Source organism: Protomyctophum parallelum (assembly GCF_964188405.1).
Source record: "Protomyctophum parallelum genome assembly, chromosome: 17".
Lineage (NCBI taxonomy): Eukaryota > Metazoa > Chordata > Actinopteri > Myctophiformes > Myctophidae > Protomyctophum > Protomyctophum parallelum.
In genome coordinates, this window is record NC_139719.1 from 15,296,569 (window position 1) to 15,324,411 (window position 27,843).

Sequence of the window (27,843 nt, forward strand, 5' to 3'; positions counted from 1 at the left end):
ACGTGACGTCTGAGACCAACATGGATTCATGGATCTCAGGCAGGCCCCTGTCAGCCTGTCTTGTGTTCCTTCCTGGGTTGTTAAACACAACGATCGCTTTTACTCTGCAAATCATAGGCTAATAAATTTACTTTATGGGTTCAATCACAGTCCTGGAAGGTTTGAGGTATAGAGATGCTTAAGTTCCAAATCAAGTCCTCATCACAGTAAGTCTGTTTTGTCATTTCACTTGGCTCAGAAGCATGAGGCAGTAAAAAGCAGAATCAAAACAAACTGCAGTGGCCCAGTGAGCCCCAGCTGGACGTTTACCACAGCATCGCTGGCATCGTCGTGGCAATTACACAGTGATCCATGGCAAACACTGCTTCCTCTGCAACGCGGACTTGACTCCGTTTGCGAGAGTATCATCTTTTGTTATTGCCAATATTTCACTCTTAACCCATTTAGACAAAATGTCTTCTAAATCATGACAGTTTTCTGAAAAAACCTATGTTTCTTTGTCAGTGGTGCTCAACCTTTTACATTTCAAGGACCACCAGAATGATCTGTATTTGGCTGCGGACCCCCATCCCAAAATATGTTTTTCCAGGGACCCAGAAGCAAAGATTTGAGTTAAAAACTTTCGCTCTGAAAGAATATATATTCAAAGATTTGCACCACATTTTCAAAAATAGCAGATCTGCAAGCTATGAGCTTGTAGATCTGCTAGTTTTCAATAGCTAAAGTATAACATAATGCTTAAAACACCAAAAAGGGTTACCGCCGAGAATGGGTTAAGGAAAACAAGCACTGAGAGAAGTGCTGAGAAGGGCGAAGACGGTTTTTGCTTTTGAAAAATAACTCCATGGAGGGGATCATGCGTTACTATATCTCAGTCGGGTGTAAAACGTGTTAACTCACCCTCATAAACGGCACCGTACTGGCCCTCCTCGCCTTCTGAAATGCTGTTGGGGCTTTTCAAGGCGCCCTTCTTGCTCTTTTCCGCCTTCCTGTTGGTCGTTTTCCCTGCAGGTAAAAGGAAGGACACTCGTGTCATGGTGTGCATAATGCAAATACGTTCAATGCTTTCGTCCTCTTTGCATTCAGGCAGTGGTGCGCTGCACACAGAAACGAAGTACATTTTCTTCGTACTAGTGTGCTTTTAAGTAACCCTGCAAGACCCACGTTACAATAATACGATTATTAATTAATTAAAACCTAAACATCACCTAAACATCATCATTGATGTTCACTGCAATGTAATTGGTCATGATATTTGCATATAAATACCCCCCACAGAGGCAGAAATTCACACAACTTAAAAATATATTTTTATTTACCTATGACTTTTGACCTTTAACCCTGATAAAAGTAAGTAAAATGTCTGTAATATATATATTTCTTTGTGATCATTAGAATGTCTAGAACATGTTTTATTTATTATTGTGAAATATCCCCCAAATGTAAATAGTAGTACGTCATCATTGAGAGCTAGTCATACATATACACACCTTGTCCTCTGGTCCCAGCAAATCAGGCACAATTTGCTATTTTATTTTACAAATTATATATATAGTATATGTATGACTAGCTCTAAATGATGACGTAAGAAATATGGTCATGTATGTAATCTGGTCCCAGCAAATCAGGCACAATTTGCCGTTTTATTTGCATACACATCAAAAGTGGCGGGTTGGCTGGGACGGTTTTTGGCGCAAAGTAACCTCAGAATACCGCTAATCAACTTACAAATTACACATATATATATAGTATATTTATAACTAGTTCTCAATGATGACGGAAGAAATATGTGGATTAAAGGACCCAATGCCAGAGTGTAATTGGTTTTCGATGGTGACGTAATGACGATATGTTTTAGTGTTGCGAGGCACTGATTGACATATATGTCACAATCCAAATTCGTCACTTACGTATTCATTACGACATTATGTTTCTGGAGTGTATAAAAACAATGGTAGTGTCCAAACAGTAAATCACAAAGCTTTACGTTAGTACATGTAAAAGATAAAGATCTATATATCATTCTTATGTACAGATCACCTAAAACAGACCTTTCAAAATTAAACACTTTTCTCGAAAACATGGTAAAGTATCTATCATCTCCGACTTCTGCAATTATGATAATAGGAGATTTCAATGAAGACCAATATACTGAGAAAGATAGAAGTATAAAGACCTTCATGTCAAGATTAGGCTTTAAACAATTAAATACAAATCCAACTACAGATTATGGAAGTATTTTAGACCATGAATATTTTAACAAATGTGAAAGTATTATTACAGAAATTGGAGTTAGAGACACATATTACTCTGATCATGATTTAGTATTAATATCACTATAGTCTAAGATGAAATACATTTAAAACAATTGACAATTTACAATAAATAATAAAATTATTATACGGTATAACATATTTTAATTCAGTTTATATACCTTTTTTTCATCACATATCAATGATTTATTTTTCTTTGAAAAACTAAAAAGGGATCCAGAATATTTCTAAATTGATAAAACTATTTCTTATATATAGATAGAAACTTGAACCATACTTATTACTTAATAATACTAGGTGTTTACATGCATAAAGTAGGTATAGCAAATAGTTACACCTAATAATTAGACATTTCAAACGTTCCTTCACAGAGATACTGAGATTCCACAGTTTACAGCGGTCGAAAGTACTTGCGCGCTCTGCTTGCACACTAGTTGGCCATTTATGACCTACTAGTGTGCAACAAGCAAGTATGCACTCGACAGAGTGCAGTTCTAGTTAACAAAGTAATCAAAATACCAGCTCTATAATATTTAAACCCCTAAAATCAACGAAGAGATGAGTGAGAAGAGCAGGAGGAAGACTGTCTTTTCTCTCAGAAACTTCATCTTTTACGTGGCTTTTCTCCGAGCCATTCCTTACGTCTTAAAGACGCTGGGCAACATCTGACCATAGCAGCGTGTCTTTGCTGACCGTTTCAGCGCAGCGTGGACTCTTTCAAATGGACTTAGAGTGGAACTCACCTATGCTTTTTATGGCATATTATATAGGCAGCTCCCGGCAGGATCCGCCGGGAGAAACTTTAGGCACAGCTGCTGGACATGAGACAAATTAATTAGAACGACAGAGAGGAGTGTGTGCGTCATTTTAACAAAGGGATGTTGTTACCATATGGTCCATTTGGTTTCACTTTACACTCTCAAGAGTTCTATCCATTTGGTTACCAAATCTCCAGGACCACTGGTGGTCCCCGGACCACTGGTTGAAAACCACTGTGCTGAACCAATGACATGCCATTCAGCACTGATCCCATGTATTGAACCGACTACCTGAGGGGTTCAAAGCATTCAATATACCCAGCATGAACCCAGGGGGTGTGGAAGGGGTTTTTACATTCCTAGAGGAACTATGAGAGCGAGGAATGTGCATTTCACTTGACTGAGTGTCAGGTCATGATAGGCCCCATGCGATAACAATCTTTTACACATCTGAAAGCCCTTATTGTCAGCCTACTCTGCATGCAGGTTATACGCGCCGAACAATGCTTTAAGCTGCGCATGTGATTTAGGCTAATGGTTTTCGATTGTGCTACAGACGGAGCAGCATGCAGCGACGTGATAATGGATGGAATAAACGCTGACAATATCAGGTGCCAATGAACCTTGGAAATGTCAGGTTGGCCATGAAGCGTTGCCAGATTTCACATTAAACGAATTAATGTAAAAGATACAATACAGTACACGGTACAGCAAGGAGAGCTCTGGGAAGACCAAGGCGCAGATGGAGGGATTACATCGACTCACTGGCCTTGCAACGCCTCGGGATCCCCCAGGAGGAAGTTACTAATGTTGCTCTGGAGAGGAATGTCTGGAGCTTTCTGGTGGAGCTGTTGCCCTCGTGACCCGACTACGGATAAGCGGTTGAAGATGGATGGATGCTACAGTATAGATTAGTCCAATTTCATACACGGTACATATTAGGACTAAAACATCACCCTCATCCTACTGTTCATGTATACGATCCAGGGATGGGAATAATCGATTAATTCAATCATTGATAACCTTACCGATAGATTAACTGGTTAGTTGATAAGCAACGTTTACAAATAAATGAAAAAGAATCTGAGAATTGAATCCCTCAATGTCTAACATAAAACAAAAGGAATATTATCTTCCTTAATTAATCAAATATGTGTTTGACCAGTTGCAATACAGGGCCAGGAAATGGCATATTTTTCACGAGGAATAAAATGAAATGAAAAGTGCACCGTCTTGTCTGTCACATCACATGCAAAAGCAGAGACGTTTCTGTGGCTGCCAAAGGTGGGGAGGGCTTTTTGTTTTAACTCGCCCACTCGCGTGTGCAGACAGCATTACAGTCACAGAAAACCTCCCAATGATGGAACCGCAGAATTTTCTGTCAAGTTTAATTGAATAATCTGTTAACAGCTGTTAATGGAAACGGATGATAGCATGACGGTCACAGTCACATCACCTTTATATATCCCTAATTGGATCAGATGCATATATTTCAACATGGTGGCTTCCAGACTTTTCCATGTCAAGGACCCCCAGTTTGACATGCATTATGGAACCGGGTCCCTTTTAGTTCCATTTGTACACTCTCAGAGTTACAGACCCATTATGCCTCCATTTGGTTCCGAACTATCATTTAGCTGGGGATCCCCTGGAACTCCCTCAAGGACCCCTGGGGGTCGCCGGACCCCACTTTGGGAACCACTGCTTTAGCAACTCTCAACAATGACGAGGAAGCTGATTAATCGTCTTCCTTCTCGAGTCACATACACTTGCAGCAGGTGACCCTGAGGCTTATGGATGCCTGACCCATTAAGTCACTGTCCTTGCAGCTGCTTCAAGTTATCTGCCATCGATATAGGACTGCAGACCAACCCTATACTTCATGTTATCTGCCATTGGTATGGGACTGCAGAGCAATGCTCTACCTTCGTGTTATCTTCCATTGGTATATACTGCAGTGGTTCCCAAGCTGTGGTGCGTGCACCCCTTATGGTGCGTGAGCGCCTTCTAGGGGGTGCGCGACATGAAAACTCTAATGGTGGTGCTAAGGTTTTATTTTAAATATATTAACATATTATGCCAATATATGTCAAGCAATGCAGAATATAGCCTATGCTGCATATATTATGCCATATTCAGGTTCATATACATATATGTGCATATATATAAACATAAATAGGAAATATATGTCTCTATATAGCTTATGGAATTTATATTTCCATGTGGGGGTTGTCAGCTAGGTCGGGAGGTAACATGGGGTGCATGGCCAAAAAGGTTTGGAAACCGCTGTTATATAGGACACCAACCCTATACCTTCATGTTATCTGCCATCGTTGCGACGCATTGTGAGCTTGTAGATCTGCTATTTTCAAAATGTTCAGATACAAACTCATACATTTGAAAACTTGAAATGGCACATTCTGCATAGTGAGCACTTTCTACTTTTGGTACTTTACATACATTTTGATGCCAATACTTTTACTCAAGTGCATTTTGAATTCGGGACACATTTACTTGTACAGTACATTGCAGTATTGATACTTTTACTTTATACACTCAAAAACTTTGAGTATAGGCCTACTTTTTTCCAACAAATGCCCTCAATAGTACCTTCATGCCTGTTAGCAACAGCCTGCCAATCAGCGGGCCAGGATGGAAACCTGCCTCCAGACTATGCCCGTATCGTTGCACACGCTGTGAGCGAGCCCCCTCTCAGGCTCATGACAGGCTCCTGCCATTGCTCGCTGCCTTTAGGGGGGAGGATTATGGAGCTCTGCACGTGTGTTTCGCGCAACACGGTTTCGCTAATGCAATCCTTACCGCCGCTGAGCTGCAGGCAGTTGGATAGGCTTATTATACTGTGGAGGCCACACAGAACCCTAGCTGGCTCTGATCGGTGTCCAACCCATTTAGACCTGACGATGAAGATCTGTGCATCTGTGTCGCCTTAGCTTTTAATCACTTTAACCATTATTTTATACTCTAAAATAGCAGATACAAACTCATTGTGAGCTCTGTCAACACCCCCACTCCAACTCTGCCTCCCTCCCCCACAAGAACCTTGAACCTTGTGCAAATCTTTGAATAATATTCACAGCAACCGTTGTTAACTCATATCTTTGCTTCTGCGGGGGGTCTCTGTATGGAACAATAGATTTTCAGATGGGGGTCGGTGGTCACTTAAAATTTGCGCGCGGGATCCTTGACCTTGACATGAAGTAGTTTGAGAACCACTGACTGAAGACCATTGAGGCCAGGTCTTCATGGACTAAGGAGGGGTGAGGTATGACTACCTGGGGCTATTATATTTAGTTTTTTTCTTCTTCTTCTGCACATCCATCACCGTTTCAATTGAATTCAGCTGGTCCTCTTGAGTGCCTAGAAGACACCAGGGTTCTGTCTTACATTTTCCATTTCGATTCATCAAGCAGTGCGGGGGGGGGGGGGGGGGGGGGGGCATGTCAGTTCACTTTGGGGATGAAAGTAGGCCGTCTCCTCCATGCCTTGCCATGCCATGAAATGAAAAGCTGCTATTTGAACTGCTTTGCTTTTGACTCTGAACAACTTTATCCTCTTCTAAATCATATTTCAAATGCTAAAATAACAATACGATACACAATGCCAGGCATTCCCTTTCATTCAGTGTTGTGCCATTAGTCAGCAGCAGAAACATTTAATCAACAGTTAATCAACTATTTTTGTCCCATTAATATTTATATCTAACGTTATTATACAGTTTGATAGCTTGGGAAATTAAGTGAGAACTTTGAGTTCTACTTTTATAGACTTCAATGTTTGTTTATTAAGTTTCTCACAAACATTTTAGCTGTGCTCTTTTTTTAATTATTTCTAGCACAACTTTAGTTCGTTTTAAAGAGTGCTATATGCAAATAAAGTTTACTTCATTGTTGCAGCATTATTTGGCTAGTAATCAAAAAGCTATACAGTATGGCATCTCGTGACAGTTGTCATCACAGTCAAGTAAGAGTTTTATTATCCTAGAAGTTGTGCCCACACACAACTTCCTTGTCACAGACAATGTCTTATGATTGATTCCCATGGTTTAGACTAGGGTAAACACTATTTCTTTTGTATGATTGCTTTTTGTACAGAATTTGCACAGTGGGGTGAATGGGCTTTTAGTACACTCTAGACCATAAGGCTGACGTGTGGAGTGAAAAGATAACACATTTTATTTCATCATGCTGAGCACGTACTGCACATAAAACTCCTTAGTCTTAATAAAGCCCAAACTACACCAAAGGGTCAAATTGCAACTCATTGAGTTGCAATGAGTTGCATCGGTGTGGTCTACCTTAAAAACCGTTTTGTTCCAACCCGACATTTTGGTGTGGTTTGGGCTTTAGACACATCTGTGTCACCTTAGATTTTAAACATTATTTTAAACTTTAGCTATTGGAAATTTGCGAAATCTTTAAATTCACAACGAACATTTTTTAACTCAAATCTTTGCTTCTGGGGGATCCTGGAACAATATATTTTGAGATCGGGGGGTCGGCGGCCAGATACATATCATTTTGGGGGTCCTTACATGAAACGGTTGACGTTGAACACTTGAGGATTTGGCTGCAGTGTGGAAGTGCCTTTATTTACCTGGCTTGGGTTCAGTGGGCGTTTTACCCGTCTTCTCGCTGCTGACCGCCTTGCTCTTCTTGGGCACTGCTTTCTTCCTGAAAGGCCCCTCCTGCATGCCATCGGACACCGAGGCCACAGGCTGAGGCTGCTCCTCTGGCTCTTCAACAACGCGGTTGTACAGGTCTCTGGAAAGCAGTTCCTGTATATAGTAATCCTCGTCGTCCGCTGCGTGGCCCTGACCCAGCGGCCCTGCGAGGATCCCCAGCAGCACCAGGAGAGCGAGGGAGGAGACGGGGCTGAGGCGCCGCCGGTGTCTCGGTGCGGTGGTGGCCCCGGGCGGCGGGGTCGTCGTCGTCATCTCCGGCATCATCATCATCATGGTCGTCGGGTCCCTGCGTCGTCGTCTACTGCCGTTGCTGCTGCTGACAGGCTGCATCCCATCAACTGGCCTCCCCCTTCCTTCCCACTCCGACACGGAGAGTTCACAAAGTTCTCCGAGTGCTCCTAGGCAGCGGAGCCAGAGGGTCCATGGAAGCCTCAGACTGGGAAAAATGCAGGGAGGGGGGTGGGGGGGGGGGGTGGAGGGAGCGATACAGAGAGAGGGGAAGACGGATGGACTGACGGACAGACAGACTGAGAGGAAAGCCGAGAGAAAGTGATTTTCTTCTTTAAATGATGTCAGGTGGCTCAGGTTGTTTCTTTTTCTCAAGTCTTAAACAAATGTTGGTCTACGAAGAAGACCACACAGTGGTTTTGTGGAGTGAGTAGTTGGTACTAGTGAGACACTGTGTAGGCATATGAGGAGGCTGTCTGGGTTGTGGTGCACATTGACACTTTGCTCCACAGGATCTGCTTTCATCTACGTGCCCTCCCACTCGGGGTCTGGGGCAGGGACTGAGTTTTGGAACCGGAGTAAAGTTTGCTCTTTTCCTGGAGGAGTGGGGGGGGGGGGGTTAAAAGTTCCTTTACCCATCAGTAAAGCACCCCAGAGGGCTCTCTCTAACTCATGTCAATTTATACCTTTTTTTGCGTTGACAGATGCAGCCTGGATTCCCCCCCAAAAAGCAAAGACTGCTGTGAAAATCATTGGTTTATTTGGTTGTCACCAGAGCTGCCAGTTCCGCTTCACTTGGGTTTTGAACAACCGAGACACATAAGGACTCACAGCAATTATACTAGTCTACACGGTGTACTCGTGGCGCAGAAATGTAAAAAAACACATTATCCCAGCTTCCTCTTGTGTGTGTGTGTGTGTGTGTGTGTGTGTGTGTGTGTGTGTGTGTGTGTGTGTGTGTGATGCCCAGACCTGTTTGGACCTAGTCATTTACACATTAATGAGCAGTCTTAAGTATAAACGGAGCGACTTTCTCTCTCTCTGTGTGCAGCATCCAGGCATGCTGCAACACAGAGATGGAACTATGCCCTGTGTGTCAGGGCTCATCACATCAGCGCTGTCTGTTTCTCATCGTACCTCGCTCGACTCTCTGCTGGCTCTCTCTCTCTCTCTCTCTCTCTCTCTCTCTCTCTCTCTCTCTCTCTCTCTCTCTTTCACTCATCATCCACACAAACACCCAAGCATGCTGGCATACTACAGGCTCTTTCTCCCACTGTCGGTTTCTCTCTCTCGGTTTCTCTCTCTCTCTCTCTCTCTCTCTCTCTCTCTCTCTCTCTCTCTCTCTCTCTCTCTCTCTCTCCCTATCATTCTTATAGACTCACACAATGCAAGTGCGCACACAAATGATTCTGCATGCCAGCAGCAGAATATGTACTATATAGTATACAATACTGTATATATGCTGTATAGTCTCAACATAATAGTTAATAGTCACACACCCCAATACAATAACAAAGGCTAAAGTCAAGAGTCGTTATTGCACAACGCCTGAGTTTAGTTAGTTACATTTACCCACCTATACCTATATACAGTATACTTCCGTGGTGTGTGTGTGTGTGTGTGTGTGTGTGTGTGTGTGTGTGGAGCCGCCTGCCTTGCAGGCGTCAAATAATTAGTCATCGGGAGGAGTGCAGGGATTCCACGGAGCAACTTGCTCGCACAACCAAATAACTATACTGTATGGGAGCTTGACATTTCATCAACCTGAGGCAAAGCAAATTAAGGGGAAGATCACAGCGGTGCGGCGTGGCCTCGTGGCGCCGCCAGCTCAGTGGGCTTCCCGCTCACCGCTGAGCCTCTGCACGGAACACTTTGAGCCTATTGGTTCATTAGCGGCGGTGGAGGAAGTACTCGCATTTTGTTTACATAAGTAAAGGTATATCAATACTGCAATGCAGAAGAAGTACACTCTGTACAGAAGTGTCCAGAATTCAAAATGTACACGAGTAAAAGTATCAAAAGTCCCACTTAATGTCTAAACATCTTTTGAAAATATCCGATCTACAAGCACACAATGTGAATGTTTGTATTGATTGAATGTATGTTTTGTCTCTATCTCTACGTCGTCCTCAGACGAGCCCTCCATCTGCGTCTCCAGTCATCTCGGTTCTCCATACATCTGGCCAGCTCATTTGTGCTTTCTGCACCAGCACCAGCATCTTTCTTTAGTACGTCCACATAATTGTAATAATAATCAAAATCTACCAAGTACTAACTAGTAACTAAAGTAAAAGTATTGGAAATTAGAATTACTCAAGTAAAAGTACAAATACGTCAAAATTGTACTTGAGTACAGTACTTAAGTAAATGTTCATTAGGTGTACACCTTTTTTTCTTTCGGGGGGGGTGGGGCGAGGGGATACAGTGTGCTGCTGGGTAGAGGGGGGTTGGACGTTGTGCTCAGAAAAGGTCGCTTGGAATTTTTTCTTCTACGCCCCGGTGTGATCAAGAGGCGTCAGCCGGCTGGACGGGTTCTGAATAGAGGCAGGAGAAGCCGGAGGGGAGGGGGGGGCAGAGGGCTTGACGTGGGCAACGGGCAAGCGGAGTGGAATGGACGGGATCTTAGTTGTGGGGGCGGACAGATAGCTGGATGAATGCTCAGCTGGCACAACCCCCCTAACCAACCAGGCAGGCACCCACTCCTCATTTACAGCACGCCCATGTGAGCTCCCCATCGGCTGAGCTAAACTGCTGGGGAGGGAGGAAGCAGGGTGCGAAAAGAATCCGGGGGGCTGAGATGAGGACAGCAGCCATAGCGCGTGTGGGGTGGAGTGGGGGAGAAGGATGCTTTGTGATTTTGACACAGAGGCGTCGAGACAAGATACATCCTCCCACTCTGCACACCTTAAAATAACTATACGGCTTTGCAGAATGTCAGCCTGCTCCCAATGCATGACATACTGGTGAGGGCGGTGCGGGCGAGAAAGCCTGTATTACTGGAGCAATTAGAATGGCTGCCCAGTGTGCGCTTAAAGACTCCACGACAACCACCAGAACACAAGAATCCCCCTCTCTGTGCTTATAGTCAATTAAAAGTTAGACATATGGAGATTTGGGCTGACTTTGCAAGATCACTTCTTTCAGTTCCCCCTGCCATGTATATGCTGACTGAATGCATCTTTACTTAAGTATTTACTTATATTGCACTTTAATGAAGACGTGTGTCTGTCTGTCCTCTACATTGGCTGTGGCATCAACAGATGGATACCTTCACCAAAAAAGCATCACTGTCAGGTGAAAACCTCATACGTCCAAAACCGTAGCTTTCTATAGCTTTTTGAGGGACGCTGCCGCTAGCCCCTCCTATGTCCTGCAGCTTTGAGGGTCTGTGTAAACACAGACATTGAAGACAAAAGTGTGTAAACACAAACATTGAAGACGAGGCAGAGGACGCAAATTGTGATTTGCAGTAGTGATTGGGTGGGGGATGTGCCATTGGTTGAGAGAATGAGTTGATGTACGTATGATGACGTATGATGATAAGAGTGCCCTTCACTTCAACGGGGGGAGGGGGGGGGGGGGGATCAGTAAGGAGCCCCAAGAAGATGACACTTTTGGTCAAAGATGGAGGTCCCAATCGAGGTCAAAATCTGTCTCTGCCATTATATGATCCTGTTGAGCAGAAACCTTGTATGTCCATTTTATTTATTTTTTAAAGTAAAGTCATCAATGAATTACCAGCTGCTGCCTTATATGCCATGGCTGAGAGGTCGGCTAGAGGCAAAAAGTGTGTGGTTGCCTAGAGACGGTATAGCCAATCAGGACGATAGGTTGTCAGTACAGACAATGACAAACGTATAGGTCTCAATTACAGCAAGTGGGTGTGAAAGCACAGCAGAGAGAACATTGACCAGCTGTGCATACACAGCAGCTGGTAAAAAATCCAAAAATGTAGTGTACGTTATATTGTTTCGGTTAATACTAAACCCACTTATCGGCTTCAATGTTTTCAAAAAATTGTCTACTCATTTCTTAGGGTCATCACTTCCAATTTCACTTGTCTTTCCTGTATGGCTTCTCTCTCCTGATTGGATAAAATTGGTATCCCAACCTGAAAATATCTTTTAAGATCTGGAAGGACAGGGAGAACCCCGTTACTGAACAGCAAACACTCTTTATGATTAAAGAAAATACAGTGTCACTGCACCTTTTAAGGTGGGCTCATGAAGTAAAGATAATTATGTAAAACGTGTTGCCCGAGGGGGACAAAAATAATAAGTGGACAAACCAGGCACGCCTTTCAAGTGACAAGGCCAAGCACACGGCCCGGGAAGCAGGGATGTTGGGACAATGGCTGTCTTTCTCACAAAAGAGCACGCAGGGCAGCGGAGTGACAGCGTCTTGCTCCCTCCATAATCTCTCTTAGAGAGGAGAAAATCCCTGGCTGGATTGTCATTAATTGCGTGTCGGGGAGTGAAGTGACAGGTTAGAGCTGCTGCAGTCGTAGTTAAAAAAAAAAGAAGAGAAAGATCCCTCACTTTGCCTGGCCACCTTATAATGAATGAACGGGGAAATCTGCTTTGATTCACGAGGGACTGGGCTTTCGGTACATTCAGTACCGATATAAATCTTTAGGGTTGGAGAGAGAGAGAGAGGGTGAAATTAGTCACGGGTTTTTTGGGAAAATGAGAAAAGTGCACCAAAATAGAGCACTCTTGTTCTTCTGAACCCAGAATAGTAGATTGGTGGACTGATGGTTTTAAATTGAGATGTTGTACAACTCGGGCTGATTATAGAAAAGTGAGGTCTTTCCCCCACCCCACCCCTTTTCTGGAGTGGAGCTACTGGTAATGTAGGATGAGATGGAAACCTGACTGTGAAACAACGCGACCTTATAGTGTCCCAGATTTCGACTTAAGCTGCTGCCGGTGAGAAATGTGCAGCTGAAGTGAGACTGTAATGAACCCAGAGTTCCTTCAAAATGCTGGGTACAGGCCAACTACTATTAGCATGAGGAGAGTGATGGTAGCCCCCCACTCTCCTTGACGCTGCTAACATAATGTACACGTGCACACACACACACACACACACACACACACACACAGACACACACACACACACTTAAGCCTGAGTTATTCTCCATTGCACATGGGTGTGTCGCACACGGAAAATAACCGATCCACAAGCTCACAACGCGTCACTGAATGACACGTATGTGAGCTTGTAGATCTGCTATTTCTGGTGCACGACACCATTGTGCAACAGAATATAAGTCGTACGTTATGCTCACATATATTTTGTGATCATCCATCAAATAAAACCGTGTGCGTGCGTGTATGTCAAACTGGCTCACAGCCCAGTCTGTCTAACGAATTCTGATGTTGAGAGTTGACAGAGGACAAACAGATCCCTTCCCACCCCGACAGGGACACACTACCTCGTATCATTTGTTATTTACATGTAAAAAATAAATAAAAAAAATCCAATGTGACATATTCATGGATCCATAACAAAGTTTCCATATTACGACCTTGGAAACTGCCTTAGTCTCCTCCAGGCATGTGCATTTCATTATAGGGGTGGGTGGGGGATCTCAACTACTGGCATTATCTACATCTGGGCAGGCAATACAAAAGAAAAAAACGAAATCCGTTGAAGAATGGCTTCAACCGCTACTGCGTGCCGGATGATCCCTCAAGGGTGACACACGGGGTGTGTACTCGCATTTAAAAACTGTCACTGTGCATAGATTTTAGAGACTGACTGGTGTCGTGCTGACTGGTGGTAACAGCCTGTGCTCTGGAAATGGACTACAGGGCAGAGTGCCAACTTCACTTCATTTTTATTCTTCTCGGGGAAGAAAAAAAGCGAGTCAGAAACTATAAAAATGCAAAACTTCTGTAAGTGAGCTTATTAAAAAGTTCACATTCTTTCCAAGCAAAAATCATCAGAGATGTGCCTCTGGTTGACTTCGGGGCTTCCTCGAAAGCCCAACTCAAACAGATAAAACAGATACAGTTTAATTAGGCACAGGGGAACCCATGATACCCATGGTACCTGTTATGGTACCTGTGCTCTTAAACAGAGACGGGGGAGGTTGCAGAAACCTGGAGCACTTCGCAGATATATAGGAGTACAGCACCATGCAGTGTCACGAACCTTTCTCTACCCCATGTCGGTTATTATCAAGAATGTGTTTTCTGTGTTCTTCAGAAAGTACTTGCTGATAATAACACACTACCTGAGAAACAAGTTGTGCGAGTTGCTCAATATTGATTCATTTGCAAAGGCCAATTTAAACGGTTGTTAACAATCATGAGCGGAAACCTCATCAACATTATCTAGATGCTGATGTTGTCAACTCAACGTATTTAATTTCATGGTCTAGTAGTACTATGTGATAACAAATATTATAACTGATTCCCACCCTGTCAGTATGCACATCGGACCGCGCTAAATCAACAGCGTGGCTATCACTCAAACACTCAAAGAATCATAATTATTTTCTCGTGCAACAGGTACAATTTTGATCAGTAGATAGGGCAGTGGTTCTCAACCTTTTCAAGGTTTCCCAAAATAAATGTACTTGAACTGGGGACCCCGGGGAGGAGGGCTTGTACAGTACAGTATACGAGGAGTACAGTACAGTATACGAGGAATACTACAGTACAGTACAGTACAGTATGTACAGATTACAGTTTTTGCGTGGTGCTAGTCACTCCAAGGAACAGCAATGTGGGTCCCTATGTCTCCATGTCCACTTGAGTACGGAACTGTACGAGTAGTACAGTATGAGTAGCCTACTACAGTACACGTAGTACAGTACAATAGGAGTAGTACAGTACAGTATGACTAGCACAGTACACTGAGAGTAGTATGAGTAATACAGTACAGAGTACAGTACTGTACGTATAGTTGCACCACTCAGTTCACACGGGTGTGATTTTCTTATATTAGTTTGTTGATTACTGTCATCTTGGGACCCCCAAAGAGGAGACCCCCTGGGGGGTGTTAAAAAAGGTCTTAAAAGTCCTTACATTGTCACTTTACTGTCATCTTGGGACCCACAAAGAGGAGACCCCCTGGGGGTCCCACTCCCAACCCACAGGCTGAGAACCACTGAGAACAGGTCCTTGGTTATTGTCAACTTTGTGCTATATGCAGAGCTGCCAACCTGCACACATTTTGTGTACCAACCACGCAATTCTAGGTGTCTATACGCCTATAATTGCGTGGTTGGTACACAAAATGTGTGCAGGTTGGCAGCTCTGTATATGCCGGGCCCTGGGCTGTGTTTCAAGCTGGGCCCTGGGTCGTGATTCAAGCTGGGCCCTGGGTCGTGATTCAAGCTGGGCCCTGGGTCGTGATTCAAGCTGGGCCCTGGGTCGTGATTCAAGCTGGGCCCTGGGTCGTGATTCAAGCTGGGCCCTGGGTCGTGATTCAAGCTGGGCCCTGGGTCGTGATTCAAGCTGGGCCCTGGGTCGTGATTCAAGCTGGGCCCTGGGTCGTGATTCAAGCTGGGCCCTGGGTCGTGATTCAAGCTGGGCCCTGGGTCGTGATTCTGGGTCGTGACTCATCAAACTGCCTGGGCCGTATTTTGTGCTCCAGGTCTGCAGCCACCCCCAGACAGACACGCCCATCCCCCCATGAGTCCGCTTCCACTCACTGCAGTTGACAAGCAAAGCCAGAGGCAAAGCAGCACTGTTCTGTTCTCAGACATAAATAGAGGAGGCAGGCTCCTCAGACCCAGCTCTCTGTCTCTGACTGTTCTCATATCCGAGTACGCTATGGGAGGCCTGAGAAGATACAACATGTACGTTGAATAATTACGATTTAAAGTCCTGGTGAAATGGGTTTTTTCGGTCATTTTATTTGGACATTTCAGTCTGAAACTGCCTCGCAAACCAATCAGGAGGTGACGGACGGTCCCATACCTTCAGGCTATATGAAACGATGGAATCTCACTAACTGAAGTTGTGGCCGCAGAGGGCTATACATTTATTATGTAAATCTTCTCTTCTGGGGGATCCCTGGCACCGTCCAGATTGGGATGTCCGCGGGCCAAATACATAATACAATTTTGGGGATCTTTGGCACAAAAAGGTTTTAGAACCAGGGGTTTCCGCGGCCAAATCCAGATAATTGACATGAAAAAGTTTGAGCTCCACTGGCACGTTTTTCAGAAAACTTTTTTTGTATAATCTGGTCTCAGCAGGTCTTAATGGGTTAATCCGCTGACCTTCTGAATACCGGCCCAAGTAGAATAATAAAATGATATTGCTCCCATGTGTCTATGTGGGAATTGGAAACCATGTTAGACGTGGCAGGTGGCCGGTCCGTTCTGTCCTCCTGATGCAGACACATACACATGTGCAAAGCAGTCTGCTTTGGAGTCCTGTTAGCTCTGTTGACGGCTTTTGGCCCATGTCCGGCTTGGAGCACGCTGAGCTGTCAGCCAGCCCATTAAATGAAACACTGGATGTATAGCCTGAGTCTCAGTTGTGTAAAGTATAACATAAGTGCATTTAAGGACACTTCACCCTTTTTGCGAAAAATAAATATATGTTAATGACGTTTAGAAGATTTAGACCACTTTCCTGTGGGTCTTTATGTGTGTAATATGTGTGTAATATATTGAAATGAGACATTCTGCATAATGACTACTTTTACTTTTGGTACTTTAAGTATATTAAAGTATTTCTAAATTGCAGTATTGATACTTTTACTTAAGTAAAAACAGTATAGCCGATATTTATCGGTTGTTGATAAGCATACATTTTGCGTTGGCTATGTTGGTAACTGGGTGTGTTGGTTATCTGCAGCCTACTACTAAGCTTGTTGCCCTAAAGGGGGAAATAAAAACAACAACAACTAAATAAACATTTATCGGTATCAGTATCGGCTATCGCCTAAATTGTTATTTTTAACATTGATATCGGCCCAGAATTTCAATATCGATGCATCTTTAGTGGTTTTAATTAGCTTGATTACTGTCTACAGATCCCAGGCTGCATGGAAACGAGACACGGTGAACGCTTGGCATGCAGATGCAGGTGTTTGTTCGATCTTGTGTAATGCAGTAGTGGGTTTTGGCTTTATTCACGAATAAAGGTCATGTGAGGATATGAAATTGAGTTGAGGTGCACTTTATTTGATCGGTGGAGCAGGTTCACAAACAGTTTGCGGGCTTATCCTGTTTCGTCTGATGGTGTGTTCTAGAGAGGTCTCATATCCCTGATACTGATGAGTACAGCACAATAGCGCTCATGGCTTCCCCTCCTCCTTTGTTATTGGACTGACCAGGTACCGAAACATAAGCCTCTAGTTTCCGATTGCATGTTTTCTTGAATTCTTGAATTTGTTGGCAGTTCAAGTGAACAGAGAATGTAGGCTAAAGCTGCGGCCAGTGATGGAGTGAGACGGAGGAGAGTTTAGAAGTCTGAGCTCGGCTTAAAGAGCGAGCGAGCGGTCTAATCAATACAAGGAACGTTAACGGCCAGCTGGCCTATGGCTGGTATTTCTCAGGCTGCAGATGATTTACAAAAATAGCTGAGTACGTGCGAGATCTAAAGTGGAAATAGAAAGGACATTCTTCCAATGCGAGGTGCATGGCTTTGTTCGATCTCTGACGGCACACAACTTAGCCATGGCAACGGCGATTTGTGATTCAAAGGCTGTTTGCTGAGAGAGACCTGTTGACACAAAGCCATTATGGACTTGCACAGGCCTGCAAAACTGCTCTGATAAACCCTCCAATGACAACATCATATCTCTGTCGAGTTATTATGGCTTCCCTAGACGCCCTCCCTGCAAAAGCGATATTGCAGCTGTCAACGTATCTGGAAAACCATTGCTGCCTGCTGATAGGAAAGGATGTCGAGGATGTCCGGACACTATGCGTACTTGTCATCTTCAGTTAGCGTACAGCGGGTGACCGACAGCAAAGGCTCTCCTTCTATTCATCACGCTGTTGGAGGTGTTCGCTTTACGTTATGCTAAGTGGTGGCCTGAGTCTCGGTGTGCTACCGAACGACCCCCATTTTCCTCTTCTCCTGGACACCTGTGTTCCTCTGCATTCCTTCCATACTGATTGTAGCTGGGATGAGCTCCAGTTGGATGTGACCACACCTAAACAAACCATGATGTGCGTGTCAGTGAACTATAGAGTGACTAATTGGAAAGGCGGAATGTGTCGGGACGACTGTTGCCCAGGTACTTAATTTAACATCTCTCTTCAAATGCACTTTGAGGGTTCTTCTGGTGTTGGTCTGCTTATCTGGGTCGCTCATTTTTAGTTTGGAAGAGGCAAGTGCATATTTTTTAACTTAGTTTAGTGAGGAGTTGACAGAGCTACACAGAAACACGTCTACTCCATGATACGCTCACTAGCGCCCCCCCCCTCTTCAAATGCACTTTGAAGAAGAAAGTTTTTGACACATTTCATGTGTCAAAAACAAACATTTTCCCTTGACCGAAACCTTGCGATATTAAACTTTTCTTTATTGAGCAAATGTTCAAGTGTTTTGGATTATTTTATCATGACATAATACTCCAGGGGTTGACACTAAGGTCTCAGTGGCACTTGCCTGTCAGGCAAGTACAGGTCACAAATGTTGATATGTAAAATGTAGACTTGTAGAACAAATTAAGATTAACGACTTTGAAAAAGGGAACGAGCGCAACTGCTAATTGTAAAAAAAAGGTACCATCGTTCTTCATGAATAGCCAATAATATTTAACACCCTGAGCGGCATAAATGGAGTTCTCCGTCCTATCAAATAGTAACGCCCAGCGCTCAGGACGGAGATTAATAAAAACCGATCGCATCGCTCCCCAGGCTGCATGGGAGCGTCTGTTGGGCAACATTCGATGTCATTTCCGGTTGGGACGTCATCCAAAATGTTCTCCCCCATTTTAGCGGATCAGATCGAAAATCTTAAAAGGTGAATAACTAAAGATTAGGTCCATCGCGGTCCCGTCGCTAGTCGTGTTAGAATTAATCATACCTCCCGTTGTTGTCATTCGCCTCTGGGGTGTTTTGGCTACATCTATCTAGTTTCAGCTACAACCGGGATAGCACCTGGTGTGACGCTATTTTGTGCTCCGTTGCTGCAAATCGCTGGGCGCTCTGATTTAATGGTCCTAAATACCTGAATGCATTTGCCCGTCGGGCAACCTGAAAGCAAACTCCACTGCAACATTAAATTTACTTGTCATGCCCAGGCAGTCGTAACCTGACTCTGCCAGATGGGGGCGGTATTGGGTAACCATGTTCCCCAACACAGCATCCATCTGAGATCGCTCAGGGGATTGAGCTAACACCGAACCGCTCTGGTTCAAACCAATCAGCGTGAGCTAAGGGCGGGATATGTGCGAAACCGGATGTGACGCTATATAGACACGTCAATATGATTGGTTGTGTTTGCACGCCCACACGGTGATAGACAGACGGTCCAATCATCTACCAAGTATCTTGAAAAAAAGGAACAGCCCCGTCATCGAATTGGCTCCCGAGATCCCAGATCCCAATAAGCTGTGAAACAAACTTGTGTAGCAAGCTTCTTGGATCTGGCAGCGTCAGGTTAAGGCAGTCGGGCAACCCCTGAATACTGAACTATATATTAATGGAATATAATATTGTCCAGCATGAGTTAAGTGCTACTGGGCACGACAGGAAGCACAAGGTTTACTGTATGTATGCCGGAGTTGGACACTGCTGATATCCACGGGCTGTATAGCTTACTGTACCCACGGGCACCCTGAAGTACATCTGGTCAACGAGTTGTTGGGAGGAAATTATTCACCCAGGCTGCACAGATGCAGTCGCATCAGAATTCTGTGCAGCGCTTTGTTGTGAAGCACTTGGCTGAGGTCTGAGATGCGAGTGGATGAGGAGCATTGACCCTGGAGAGAGAGACACACACACACACACACACACACACACACACACACACACACACACACACCTACCTCACGTACAGTAGCAGTAACAGAGCACACAACAGCAGGAGGACAAGAGTCCTGGGGAAAGACAAAAAAAAGTACAAGTTCACATCAGGATTAGAACATCCTCCACACAGATAGAGATCCTGGTCCAATAGAAACAACTTCAGTACAATCAATATCTAGCCACAGGGGAGACTCCCAACGACTAGACAAAACCATGTGTTTGCACAAAATAAATAGTGATCTGATTCGGAATGTTCCAAGCTTAGGTTACTGCAGTCAACTGTGGAGTTTTGCCTTGCTCTGTGGTTGGTGATTGTGATTTATCCTGTACATTTTGTTTTATTTGTTTCCTTTGCATTGAAGCGAAAACCCACTAAATGTGGCCGATTCAGAAGTCGACAGCCTGAGCCTTTTTGAGCACCACAACTATGTCGAGACATATTCTGAATCTTCGGCCTATATACTGTAGGGCCCATTTCTACAGTACAGTATAGTGTCCAAAAGGGATAACATTGCATAGTAGTTTATATCACAAACAGATGCTCCGGGGCGGAACCTTTTTTTAAACTATACCACAAATGTTGGACGGAGAGAAAGGACGACCCGACCGGGGATGGGGCTTCATGTTGAACATATCAAATCAAATCAAATCAAACTTTATTTATAAAGCACGTTTTAAAACAACCAAGGTTGACCAAAGTGCTGTACAGATCAGTGGCAAAACAGAGAAACACAATCAGAAATGATTACAAAAATATAAGCATGAAAGGTTAAAATAAGCAAAACAAAAAAGAGCTAAGATAAAGCAAAACCTAAAATGGACTCAAGAGGGATTGAAAGCCAGGGAGAAGAGATGATTCTTAAGGTGAGACTTAAAAACATGGATGGGGCAGATCAGAGCCTGGGAGCAAACATATCAAGGTATATGGTTCCTGTTAAACCATGTTTAAAATTGGCATTATGGTTAGTGAGAAATGTCAACCTTTCTCTCTCACTCACTCACTCACTCACTCACTCACTCACTCACTCACTCACACACACACACACACACACACACACACACACACACACACACACACACACACACACACACACACACACACACACACACACACACTTTTTGTCTTTTCCGTCTTTCTGGATATTTCTCAATTATCCTGTCCTCACGGGGAGTTGGCAAATTTAATTTAATTAAACGCTGCATAGTCGCAATTTAAGGATTTCACGGAGTGATGGAGGACAGCCTTTATACGAACGAACACCGCCCTGTGTTGTCTCACAGTTGTCATTGATTAATGGGGAGATTTCCAAAGCTATCAAACAAAGTTCCTGAATAAACCATTTTCTGCCGCAGGCATTTTGCATGGCATTATGGCGATGGTATCTTTAGATACTCAATAGGCACTGCGTGTGCCTCCTCAGTCATGCCCCTGCTGATGGAGCCAGTTGTCGTGCATGGAAAGAACAAGCAAACCGATCCTCAGGAAAAATGTACAGCCTTGATTGGATAAATGGGGATGTCAGGTTGTTACTTTTGGGCTTGTCATACTGTACAAACAAGGCTCAAGTTAGTGTTTTCACCGCTCAAAAGAAGGGCTGTGTGTGTCTCTATGTCTTTCTGTTTAGAGTATGACCTATTTGACCCCTGGGGATGAGTGTGGTCGCATTCAGGTCACACTGTTGAGCATCTCACTGAGCAGTCAGCTAATTGGGGTCACATTCGAATCACACACACCACACACACACACACACACACACACACACACACACACTCAGTTTCTCAGTTCACATGTGTGAGATTGTTTTTTTTATGCACAATGACTCCTAAACTGCTTTATTTAGGAACTGTGTGAGACATATGGGCCACAGAGTTTGCATAACAGCTGTCCCCTATCTGTCACACTGTGAAGTCCTTTGCAACAACGTGTTTCATTAAAGTTTAATTCTCCAACTCCATGAGGACGGGAGAAGTGAGAGAGCTGCACAGAGAATGAGATATCGAGAGAGAGAGGGGGACAGCAGAGAGAGACCTCAATTCAGAGAGAGTGATTCTGCAAAAGAGAATAATAGAGAGACACCAAATAGAGCGATAGCACCACAGGGAGAGAGACACGGCAAACAAGAGAGAGGGAGAGAGAGAGAGGATTGAATTGAATTGGAGGATTTAATTTAATTTTTGTGCTGCACAATTAATCGAAAAAAAGATTGCGATCTAGATGATCTATGCAATCTCATTTTGTGAAAAATCGTCTGGCACTAGTTGCCTGTCCAATTCATTTTAGTTACTCTTATGTCTTTGCTACAAGAGAGAGACTTTAAGAGAGTTTTAAGTTAAGCTTTGATGATGTCAGTTTAAAGCCACATGCAGTAGTTGGCTCCAGGTGCCACATTATTTATGTAGTAATGTCCATCAACTACAGACTAAATACTATAAATATTTTTCATAGAAAAACACGTGAATCGTGTGAGAATCGTGATCTCAATTCTAGTGGAGGAAAATCTAAATTCACATTTGAGCAAGAATTGTGAATTGAGAGAGCAAACCAAGAGCCAGTGCAACTGCAATAGAGGGACTGAGAGAGACTGAGGGTATAAGCTTGCTTGGATAGGCGATAGCATGAGAGATTTGCGTCGAAACAGAGAGTGTTAAAAGAAAATCTCAAGTTGTGGGAGCAACGACAGCTTGTTTGGCTAAAGCCCTCTGCCTCGAGTCGAAGCTTATCCAACCTGACAAGGGAAATATTACGCTGTGGGAAGAAGATATCCGCACGCCACATCCAAGCTACCTGCAGTGTTGATTCCCACAAATCAGACCTGAAATGGCCAGGCGGTGCCTTCACCTCACCGGCTCACAAACACTGTCTTCCACCCGAGCCACATTCCAACCCTATTACAGTATGTAAGGAGGTAGGCCATGGTACCGCCAGGTACTGGGAGAGAGAGACACAGAGGGGGAGAGAGAGAAAAGGTGAGAGAGAGAGAGGGGAGACTACTTTCAAGGGCAGGTGTGTGATCTATTGCATTGTAAGAGAATGCCTCGTGTGTTTTATCTTTTGTCCCTAAGCGGCCTGAACAGCCGTGTCATCACGGAGCCCACAGGCACAGGGTATCCTACTGCTCCGAGAGGAGGATTTGCACTTGATTCATTGTCTCTTTGTTCACTGAATCACTGGGTCCACTTATAAGGCATATAGAGTTTTGTAAAAACAAAACTTTGAAACTGGAGATTTCCCCCCCTTTTTTTTTCTTGTTTTGCAAGCTGCAAAGTTTGGTTTCACACATTCCTGAGTGACAAGACAATCATTCTACAATCTGTGGGACAGTTAACAGCACACCGCCAATAACCGCCAGCGTACTGAAGGACCATTATGAAATTTCCCACATACGAAAAATTGGCAATTCGAAGAAAGCACGAATGTCTAATTTCCAACAAATGCTGAAACTTCTCAAGTCGCTTTTCATATAATGTTATATTATGTTCTGACAGACATAAAGGGTAAGTTGTGAATTGCAAGCTGGGGATTGAAGGTGGTTGGAGCGCTAATTGGGGCAGAACGTCTTCGCCAAGCCAGCTGGCTCTTTCACATCAAAACAAAATATGCAAATAAGTTCAGAGGCCTTTTTCCCCAATACTATTTTCGATGTTATGAGAAGAAAGAACAACAACCTCGATTCAGATTTTCTCTAATACACAGCATTCTGCTATATTCTGTTAAAAGACGAGGCACAGAGCTAAAATAATTATGTTAATAATAACTCCTTAACTAAAATTACCTCCACTTCGACTGTGGCGAACTGTGGGCGACTGTGGCTCAAGAGGTAGAGCAGGTCGTCCAATGATCCCGGCTCCTCCTGTCGAAGTGTCCTTGGGCAAGACACTGAACCCCAAATTGCTCCCGATGTTCTGGTTGGTAACTTGCATGGCTTCCGCTGCAATCGGTGTATGAACGTGTGTGTGAATGGGTGAATGTAATGCACATCTATGTAAAGCGCCTTGGATAAAGGCGCTATATAAATGCACCATTTACCATTTGTGTGCCCTAAAGGACTGCTGCGTTTCATTGCAATTTTCTAATCACAGATTTGTTTTTCATACCTTGGACACCTGAATACATGAATGCAATTTGGTAAATCGCCTGGTTGAATAGAAATCAGAGGACTGGAGTGCAACTGAATGCTGTTATGGATGGAGTATAGGATGGAAATTCAAACGGGACAGAGAATATGGTATTTAAGTGATTGCTTTCTGCCCTCTGGTGTAGAAAATGGATATTGCACTTCAGTAGCCTATGAGGTTCCACCAAGCTCTCTTGTTCGGGTAGATAATGAAGTAGTGTAGCTGTTTATAGCATCCCAGGGTGTGTCCAATTTGGCTATAAAGATTATCCTGCATGCCTCGGGGGGTTCCTACACGGCTGTTGTGTTAATTGTACATGTTGTTTGAGTTGACATGTTTGTTATCCATTTATCCATCCATCCATCTTCAACCGTTATCCGTAGTTGGGTCGTGGGGGCAACAGCTCCACCAGAGTGCTCCAGACTTCCCTCTCCAGAGCAACATTAGTGACTTCCTTCTGGGGGATCCCGAGACATTCCAAGGCCAGTGAGTCGATGTATTTCCTCCAACTGCGCCTTGGTCTGCCCCGGGATCTCCTCCCAGTGGGACGTGCCTCGAGGACCTCCCTAGGGAGATGCCAGAGAGGCATCCTAACCAGATGCCCAAACCTTTCCAGGCGAAGAAGCAAATTATTCTTTCATGAGTCACCCACACTTCGTAACCGTAGGAACGTAGCTTGCTCTTCTGGCTCAACTCTCTTTTCGTCACAACAGTGTGGTACAGCGACTGCTAAACCGTCCCTGCCGCTCCGATTCAACGGCTGATCTCCTTCTCTGTCCTCCCCTCACTCGACCCCGAGATACTTAAACTCCTTCACTTGGGGTAATGCCTCATTCCCTACCCGGACTGCACATTGGTCCTTTATTTTCATGTTGTGTGGGTTTTGTAGCAGAACCATGCAGGGCAATAGGGGTGGTTGTGCACTGCACTCCTCCTTGCCAGAGAGATTATAATACAAAGAGTTTTGTAGTGACCTTTTGTAGTGGTTGGTTGAGAGTATATAGGCCTACCTTTTTTACACTGACTGGCTTTGAGCAGCAAAAATGATTATATAAAAAAAGAAAATGAGAAATGTCTTAAAGTTGAACTCAAAAAAGGTTTATTCAATATCTGTTGTTTCAGGCTTGAAAACAAACAAACAATAAATAGACTATAAAATATCTGTGAGCCTCCAATCAGCTACGTCTAGCCCTCTCTTGCCCATATTCTTATGCTCTCCTCTCCTCCATGTATGTATGGTGACAAAGCACATTAGACAATAGATATGGCACAGATATGAAGGCCTATTGTAGATCGGCTCCTACAAGTTTCTTATATTAAGGAGTTCCCATGTTCCATCTGCTGGTCATTACACTGGTGCTAGAAGTGGGACGATAAAAAAAGCTATTAATTCCGTTGGTTGCAGCAGGTCATTACTCTGAATGGTCTTTTGCTCCACTACACAATTCATTGAAAACTTTAGTTTTCTAGTTACTTTGAAGATTAATAGATTAGTATCAACAAAAAACATATACATTCAGGAAGGAAGTGTCCATGACATCATGGACACTTTGAAATTCTAAAATATCTAAAAACACATAGTACCCACATAAAAACCCCAGTTAAGTGTTTCTTGTCTCCCAAACATTAAAATAAGACCTGGTTGCAAAAGGGCTGAAGTGTCCCTTTAAAGGGATAGTTCAGATTTCTTTAACTTAAGTTGTATGAAATACTTGCCATTATTATAGTGGTTGCAACTGTATTAATTGATTGCCTGAGTCCCGTGCTGGGAGTTCTGCTCTGGTTTTAGTGAAATCAAAAGTAGTTCCGGTCATTTTGTGGGGGGCACTGGGGCCACGCAGTAAAGGTAAATTAATCCACAAAACTAACGTAATTTGTATTGTTGACCTATTTCTAAAATATTAGTGCAACTTTCGTTCTTTTTCTTACCCCTCTATCACACAGAACCATGTTTTTTGTGTCCATATCACTACGCCCAAAATGTGATGGAGGGGTCAAAGTTGAACGAAAGTCTCGCTAATATTTTAGAAATAGGCCAACAATACAAATTACGTTCGTTTTGTTGATTCATTTACTTTTACTGCATGGCCCCAGTGGCACCCACAAAATGACCAGAACTACTTAATATTCACTAAAACCAGAGCAGAACTCCCACCACGGGACTCGGGCAATCATTTAATACAGTTGCAACCACTATATTAATGGCAAGTATTTCATACAACTTAAGTTAAAAAAATCTGAACTATCCCTTTAAGTAAAGAAATGTTGTACTTTTTCCACCACTGCCAAACAGAGGGACCACGGCCGCCATGAAGTACCTGCCCAGTTGGACGTTGCAGTCGAACTCGAGCAAGTGACTTATGGCTATTAATGAAGGCCTATAGAGCACCGAAGTCTGACGTCAATATCGGTAGAGGACACTGAGTCCACGGGTTAATGCACTTTTTATTTGCATTGTAATCCCCATATGGGAATTTTAGATCACCTCATATAAGAGCTGTGATTGAAAAATAAACATGTCATCCCGGCCGTTACACTCATATGGATATGAAGAATCAACCGACTGAGCGAAAACGCTATTGTTACTGCTACTGAATTAGTTATTCTTTTGCTGAAAACAGACTCATATCATATATGAGTGACTGACTAACTGTCGCAAACGATACAGAGACACCTCCCTGACAATAACGCAGAGACAGTTTGTTTATTTTTGTACCACAATGCTTATATGAAACGATTTTTAGATGACCCCCATGTTATTCTCCATAGAGAAATTACTTCCGTGAACCAGGCAGAACCAGGGGATGAGCGAGTGGTCAGGACTTCGGCGCTCTATAGGCAAAGTGGAGAGTCGAGAGAGGTAGCAGAATTCAGCACCATGGACAGCACTCTGACAAGCTGTAACATTAACAGTCAGTTGGTCAATCAAATCAACCAACTAGCTTTTTACTAGCTGTATTGGGAAGGAGAAGAAAAAGTACTCGCTTGCGTATTTCAATGGCATTCGGTGAGCCTTGAATTGTACAAATGCTCATGCAATGTTCTAGAAGCGTGCAGTCACAGTGTCACACAAAATTACAAATTAAACAAGGTTTAATTTGAGTTCTTTGAACACCGCTGCACTTTCAAAATGGTGGCCATTTGAATCACTATAGCAGTGGTTTTCAACCAGTGGGTGGTTCCAGGTGGTCCTCAGCAAAATGATGGAGCGTTGCTAACCAAATGGACCCTTATAGATCTTTAACTATCACCTTATGGGTCTATTTGGTTTCCTTTTATGCTCTCAATAGTTACATTATTGTTAAACATCTGCATTACTTAGTGTGCAAGAAGTCTACACAATTAGAGCATGTACAAGAATTGTTATTTTGATCAACGTTTGCCTGTTATCTCTCCTAATGGTACCACTATACCAACATCAATACATGATATTGTGGACAAAATCTTATCAAGTTTAGGGTCTGAGAGGCTAAATCTCAGCAAATGGTGGTCCGTGGCTCAAATGCAGAATAAATGAAAAGGTTTTCTCCGCCCCAACACCCTGTGAAAGTGATTAAAGCTTTTGAATTTGCCCTCAGATTAGAATTTCCTCACGCTCCAGGGGGAAAGTCTTTTCAGTCCGAGGTGTCGGAAAGTCTTAATTTTAATTACACAATTAATTTGCCAGACTTTTAATAGCGCAAAATCAAATTACAAAAAACTTTTAATCCATTCGGTTCCTTAATTGGCAACTGCTTTATGAAAGACATCCACCAGAGGAGAGGAAGTCATTACACAAACTTGATCCGGGTAATTACATGGTTATTGCCTCACAGC

General features: G+C 43.6%; 1 protein-coding gene across 1 annotated transcript in view; it reads right to left on the reverse strand.

Moving 5' to 3' along the window:
- cpxm2 (carboxypeptidase X (M14 family), member 2) overlaps positions 1-8,408 on the reverse strand; it is a 49,699-nt gene extending 41,291 nt beyond the window's left edge. The window contains exons 1-2 of the mRNA XM_083788061.1: positions 7,646-8,408; positions 901-1,005 (exon numbers count right to left, since the gene is read on the reverse strand). Of these exons, the coding sequence (XP_083644187.1) occupies positions 901-1,005; positions 7,646-8,063 (523 nt within the window). The 5' untranslated portion in view covers positions 8,064-8,408. The remainder of the gene's footprint in view (positions 1-900; positions 1,006-7,645) is intronic.
- Positions 8,409-27,843: the final 19,435 nt, after the last annotated feature.